The 7,449-nt window shown below is 54.0% G+C and overlaps 2 protein-coding genes across 42 annotated transcripts in view; both read left to right on the top strand.

Moving 5' to 3' along the window:
• LOC146751172 (uncharacterized) overlaps positions 1–5,906 on the top strand; it is a 44,509-nt gene extending 38,603 nt beyond the window's left edge. For all 41 annotated transcript variants that reach the window (XM_085535385.1, XM_085535386.1, XM_085535370.1 and 38 more), the window contains one exon: positions 5,718–5,906. In XM_085535385.1, the coding sequence (XP_085391511.1) occupies positions 5,718–5,882 (165 nt within the window). In that variant the 3' untranslated portion in view covers positions 5,883–5,906. The remainder of the gene's footprint in view (positions 1–5,717) is intronic.
• A 348-nt stretch (positions 5,907–6,254) lies between these two features.
• The window catches only part of FRMD8 (FERM domain containing 8), a 27,724-nt gene continuing 26,529 nt past the window's right edge, over positions 6,255–7,449 (top strand). The window contains 2 exon segments of the mRNA XM_085535361.1: positions 6,255–6,330; positions 7,092–7,119. Coding sequence (XP_085391487.1) covers positions 6,255–6,330; positions 7,092–7,119 — 104 coding nt within the window.

Raw genomic sequence — 7,449 nt, forward strand, 5'->3', positions numbered from 1 at the left:
CGCGTTCCCACCCCCCCACACACTCGGGCTCGACTGAGGCCCCCCCCAGCCCTACTAACGCCCCCCCCCCCCCAACCACTGTTCACACCCATTCACACCTATTCACACCCATTCACACCCATTCACCCCCATTCACCCCCATTCACACTTATTAACCCCCATTCACACCCATTCACACCCATTCATCCCCATTCACACCCATTCACCCCCATTCACACTTATTAACCCCCATTCACACCCATTCACTCCCATTCACACCCGTTCACCACCATTCACACCCATTCAAACCCATCATACCCATTCATACCCATTCACACCCATTTCACCCCTATTCACTCCCATTCACACCCATTCACACCCGTTCACCACCATTCACACCCATTCAAACCCATTCATCCCCATTCACACCCATTCATCCCCATTCAACACCCATTCATCCCCATTCACACCCATTCACACCTATTCACACCCATTCACACCCATTCACACCCATTCACTCCCATTCATCCCCATTCACCCCCATTCATCCCCATTCACACCTATTCACACCCATTCACACCCATTAACCCCCATTCACACCCATTCATGCCCATTCACACCCATTCATCCCCATTCATCTCATTAACACCCATTCACACCCATTCTCACCCATTCACACCCATTCACACCCCTTCACACCCATTCACTCCCATTCATCCCCATTCATCCCTATTCACACCCATTCATACCCATTCACACCCATTCATCCCCATTCCATCCCCATTCACCTCATTCAACCCCATTCACACCCATTCACACCATTCACACCCATTCACTCCCATTCACCCCCATTCACCCCCATTCACTCCCATTCATCCCCATTCACCCCCATTCACACCCTTTAAACCCCCATTCACACCCATTCATCCCCATTCACCACCCTTTAACCCCATTCACGCCCATTCATCCCCATTCCATCCCCATTCACCTCATTCACACCCATTCACACCCATTCACACCCATTAACCCCCATTCACACCCTTTCACTCCAATTCACACCCATTAATCCCATTAATCCCCATTCACACCCATTCACACCCATTCATCCCCATTCACACCCATTCACACCCATTCATACCTATTCACACCCATTCACACTCATTAACCCCCCATTCACATCTATTCACCCCCCATTCCAACGCCATTCACTCCCATTCACACCCATTCACCCCCATTCACACCCATTCACTCCCATTCACACCCATTCACCCCCATTAACCCCCATTTCACCCCATTCATCCCCATTCACACCCATTCATACCCATTCCATCCCCATTCACCTCATTCAACCCCATTCACACCCATTCACACCCATTCAAACCCATTCAATTCCCATTCACCACTCATTCACACCCATTCACACCTATTCACACCCATTCACACCCATTCACTCCCATTCATCCCCATTAACACCCATTCACCCCCATTCACCACCATTCACCATCATTCAACCCCCATTCACACCCATTCACACCTATCACACCTATTCACACCCATTCATCCCCATTCACACCCATTCACTCCATTCACACCTATTCACACCCATTCAAACCCATTCATCCCCATTCACACCCATTCACACCCATTAACCCCCATTCACCCCCATTCACCCTCATTCACCCCCATTCACACCCATTCACACCTATTCACACCCATTCAAACCCATTCATCCCCATTCACACCCATTAATCCCATTCACCCCCATTCACACTTATTAACCCCCATTCACACCCATTCATTCCCACTCACACCCATTCACTCCCATTCATCCCCATTCATCCCATTCACACCCATTCACCCCCATTCATACCCATTCACACTTATTAACCCCCATTCACACCCATTCACACCCATTCACTCCCATTCACCCCCATTCAAACCCATTCACCACCCGTTCACCACCATTAACCCCCATTCACACCCATCACCCTCATTCAAACCCATTCACACCCATTCACACCCATTCACTCCCATTCATCCCCATTAACACCCATTCACCCCCATTCACCCCCATTCATTCCCATTCAGCCCCATTCCACACCCATTCACACCCGTTCACAACCATTCACACCATTCACCCCCATTCACACCCATTCACACCCATTCAACCCCATTCATGCTCATTCATCCCCATTCACCCATTCACCCCATTACTCCCATTCACACCCATTCACACCCATTCACACCCATTCACTCCCATTCACCCCCATTCACCCCCATTCACTCCCATTCAACCCCATTCACACCCATTCATCCCCATTCACCCCCATTCACTCCCATTCAACCCCATTCACCCCCATTCACTCCCATTCACCCCCACTCTGCCCAATCCCCCCCACTCCTATTCACCACCCTCACCCTCACTCCCCCCCACTCCTCCCCATTCCCCCCCATTCACCCCTCTCACCCATCCCCATCAATCACCCCCACTCCCCCCATTCACCCCATTCACCCCATTCTTTCCCCACTCACCCCCATTCACACCCTCACCCCCATTCACCCCCCCACTCCCCCCCATACCCCATTCACCCTCATTCATCCCCAGTCCCCCATTCACCCCTATTCCCCCCCACTTCCATTCACCCCCATTCACCCCTATTCCCCCTCATTCACCTCCCTCACCCCCATTCTCTCCCACTCCCCCCATTCACACCCATTCACCCCCATTCCCCTCATTCACCCCCATTCACCCCCCTCACTCCCATTTCCCCCCTCACCACCATTCACCCCCATTCTCTCCCACTCCTCCCATTCATCCCCATTCTTCCTTCTGACCCCCATTCACCCCCATTCAACTCATTCCCCCCCCTCACCCCCACTCCCCCATTCACCCCTATTCCCCCCTATTTCCCCTATTCCCCCCCATTCCCCGCCACTTCCATTCACCCCTTTCACCCCTATTCCCACCATTCCCCCACTCCCCGTTCACCCCCATTGACCCTGTTTCCCCCCACTCCCCCCCATTCACCCCCATTCTCTCCCCCTCACACCCCCATTCACCCCCATTCCCCCACATTCCCCACCCCATTCACCCCCCTCACCCTTATTCAACCCCATGCTCCCATTCACCCCCCTCACCCAATTCACCCCCCTCACCCCACTGACCCCCATTCACCTCCATTCATTCCCCCCCGATCCCCCCCATTCACCCCAATTCAGCCCCCTTTCCCCCCACCATCCCTTTTCACACCCATTCAACCCATTCCCCCTTCACTCCATTCACCCCCCTCAGCCCCTCACCCTTATTCCACCCCATTCACCCCCATTCACCCCTATTCCCCCCCATTCTCCCCACCCTCCACCCCCATTTTCCCCTCATCCCATTCATCCCTATCCCCCCCCACTTCCATTCACCCCCATTCATCCCATTTACCCCCATACTCCCAATTTACTCCCATTCACCCCCATTCACCCCATTCACACCCCTATTCCCATTTCCCCCTTTCACCCCCATTTACACCCCTCTCCCCCATTCACTCCCCTATTCCCATTGTCCCCATTCCCCCCATTCACCCCCATTCACCCCCATTCACCCCCATTCACCCATTCATCCCCCATTCCCCCCATTCACCCCATTGACCCCCATACCCCTATTCACCCCCCTCACCCCATTCACCCCCATTCCCACCCCATTCACCCCCTATTCCACCCACACCCCATTGACCCCACCCCCATCCACCCCCATTCCCCCCCCATCCCCCCATTCACCCCATTCCTCCCCTATTCCCCCTATTCCCCCCTATTCCCCCCCGGTTCCCCCCTCTTCCATTCACCCCATTCACCCCATTAACCCCATTACTCCCATTCACCCCCATTCACCCCCATTCCCCACCCACCCCATTCATCCCCAGTCCCCCATTCCCCCCCATATCCCCCATCCCATTTCCCCCATCCATATCCCCCATCCCATATCTCCCATCCCATATCCCCCCCCCATATCCCCCCATCCATATCCTCCCATCCCATATCCCCCCATCCCATATCCCCCATCCCATATCCCCATCCCATATCCTCCCATCCCATATCCCCCATCCCATATCCCCCCATCCCATATCCCCCATCCCATATCCTCCCATCCCATATCCCCCATCCCATATCTCCCATCCCATATCCCCCCCCTATATCCCCCCATCCCATATCCTCCCATCCCATATCCCCCATCCCATATCCCCCCATCCCATATCCCCCATCCCATATCCCCCATCCCATATCCCCCATCCCATATCCCCCCATCCCATATCCCCCATCCCATATCCTCCCATCCCATATCCCCCCATCCCATATCCCCCATCCCATATCCCCCATCCCATATCCCCCCATCCCATATCCCCCCATCCCATATCCCCCATCCCATATCCCCCATCCCATATCCCCCCATCCCATATCCCCCCATCCCATATCCCCCATCCCATATCCCCCATCCCATATCCCCCCATCCCATATCCCCCCATCCCATATCCCCCATCCCATATCCCCCCATCCCATATCCCCCCCCCCAGCTGATTTCTCCCTGTCCCTCAGGTGACCATCCCCATTCACCCCCATTCACCCCCATTCACCCCATTCACCCCATACCCCCAATTTACTCTCATTCACCCCATTCAACCCCATTCACCCCCATTCACCCATTCTTCCCCATTCCCCACCCCACCCCATTCACCCCCATACCCCCATTCATCCCCCTCACCCCCATTCACCCCCATTCCCACCCCATTCACCCCATTACTCCCATTCACCCCCATTCCCACCCCATTCACTCCCACACCCCATTGACCCCCATACCCCCATTCACCCCCATTTCCCACCCCACCCCATTCACCCCCATTCCCCCCCATATCCCCCATCCCATATCCCCCCCCCCCCCAGCTGATTTCTCTCTGTCCCACAGGTGACCATCCCCATTCACCCCCCTCACCCCATTCACCCCCATTCACCCCATTACTCCCATTCACCCCCATTCCCCCCATTCCCCCCCTTTCACCCCCTTTCACCCCCATTAATCCCCATTCACACCTATTCCCCCCCAGTCCCCCCCATATCCCCATTCCTCCCCATACCCCCATTCACCCCCATTCCTCCCATTCACCCCATTCACCCCCATTCTCCACCCCACCCCATTCACCCCCATACCCCCATTCATCCCCATTCACCCCTATTCCCCCCCAATCCTCCCCAATCCCCCCCATTCATACCCATTCACCCCATTCCCACCCCATTCACCCCTATTCCCCCCCTTCACCCCATTCACCCCCATTCTTTCCCATTCATTCAATCCCATTCAACCCCATTCCCCCCCATATCCCCCATCCCATATCCCCCCCCCCAGCTGATTTCTCAGGTGACCACCCCCATTCACCCCCATACCCCCATTCACCCCATTCACCCCCATTAACCCCATTACTCCCATTCACCACCATTCACCCCATTCACCCCATTCACCCCCATTCACCCCATTCATCCCCATTCCCCACCCCACCCCATTCGCCCCCATACCCCTATTCACCCCATACCCCCATTCATCCTCATACCCCCATTCACCCCCATTCACCCATTCATCCCCTAGTCCCCCCACACCCCATTGACCCCCATACCCCCATTCAACCCCATTCCCCCCATTCCTCCCTATATCCCCCATCCCATATCCCCCCCCCCCCAGCTGATGTCTCCCTGTCCCTCAGGTGACCATCTCAGTGGACGGGATCCTGACGACGACGGGTTACACTCAGGAGGATTACACCATGTTGGGCTCCGACGACTTCTTCTACGTGGGGGGTCACCCAACACCGCCGACCTGCCCGGCTCCCCCGTCAGCAACAACTTCATGGGCTGCCTTAAGGACGTGAGTGGGGTTATATGGGGTTATATGGGGTTATAGGGGGTTATATGGGGGGGGTTATGGGGTTATATGGGGTTATATGGGGTTATATGGGGTTATATGGGGGGATATGGGTTATATAGGGGGTATATGGGGTTATATGGGGGGTATATGGGGTGTATATGGGGTTATATGGGGGGTATATGGGGTTATATGGGGGGTATATGGGGTTATATGGGGGAGTAATGGGGTTATATGAGGGGTTATGGGGTTATATGAGGTTATATGGGGGGGTTACGGGGTTATATGTGGTTATATGGGGGGGTTATGGGGTTATAAGGGGTTATATGGGGGGGTCTATGGGGTTATATGGGGAGGTTATGGGGTTATATGAGGTTATATGGGGTCACCAAACACCGCCGACCTGCCCGGCTCCCCCGTCAGCAACAACTTCATGGGCTGCCTTAAGGACGTGAGTGGGGTTATATGGGGTTATATGGGGTTATATGGGGGGATATGGGGGGATTGTGGGGTTATATGAGGTTATATGGGGTTATATGGGGGGATTATGGGGTTATATGAGGTTGTATGGGGTTATATGGGGGGGTTATGGGGTTATATGAGGTTATATGGGGGGTATATGGGGGTATATGGGAGTTTATGGGGTGGGGGGGTCACCCAACACCGCCGACCTGCCCGGCTCCCCCGTCAGCAACAACTTCATGGGCTGCCTGAAGGATGTGAGTGGGGTTATATGGGGTTATATGGGGTTACATGGGGTTATATGGGGGGGTTATGGGGTTATATGGGGTTATATGGGGGGGTTATGGGGTATATGGGGTTATATGGGGGGGTCTATGGGGTTATATGGGGGGGTTATGGGGTTATATGAGGTTATATGGGGGGTTACGGGGTTATATGAGGTTATATGAGAGGGTTATGGGGTTATATGGGGTTATATGTGGTTATATGTGGGGGTTATGGAGTTATATGGGGGTTATATGGGGTTATATGTGGGGGTTATGGGGTTATATGGGGGTTATATGGGGTTATATGTGGGGGTTATGGGGTTATATGGGGGTTATATGGGGTTATATGTGGGGGTTATGGGTTATATGGGTTATATGGGGGGTTATGGGGTTATATGAGGTTATATGGGGTGGTTATGGGGGTATATGGGGGTTAATGGGGTGGGGGGGTCACCAAACACCACCGACCTGCCCGGCTCCCCCGTCAGCAACAACTTCATGGGCTGCCTTAAGGACGTGAGTGGGGTTATATGGGGTTATATGGGGGGGTTATGGGGTTATATGGGGTTATATGGGGGGGATATGGGGTTATATGAGGTTATATGGGGGGGTTATGGGGTTATATGAGGTTATATGGGGTTATATGGGGTTATATGGGGTTATATGGGGGGATTATGGGGGGTTATGGTGTTATATGAGGTTGTATGGGGTTATATGGGGGGGTTATGGGGTTATATGGGGTTATATGGGGGGATATGAGGTTATATGGGGTTATATGGGGGGGTTATGGGGTTATATGAGGTTATATGGGGTGGTTATGGGGGTATATGGTGGTTTATGGGGTGG

Source organism: Coturnix japonica, unplaced genomic scaffold (assembly GCF_054131305.1).
Source record: "Coturnix japonica strain WE unplaced genomic scaffold, WE-NBRP24 Scf120, whole genome shotgun sequence".
NCBI classification, from domain to species: domain Eukaryota; kingdom Metazoa; phylum Chordata; class Aves; order Galliformes; family Phasianidae; genus Coturnix; species Coturnix japonica.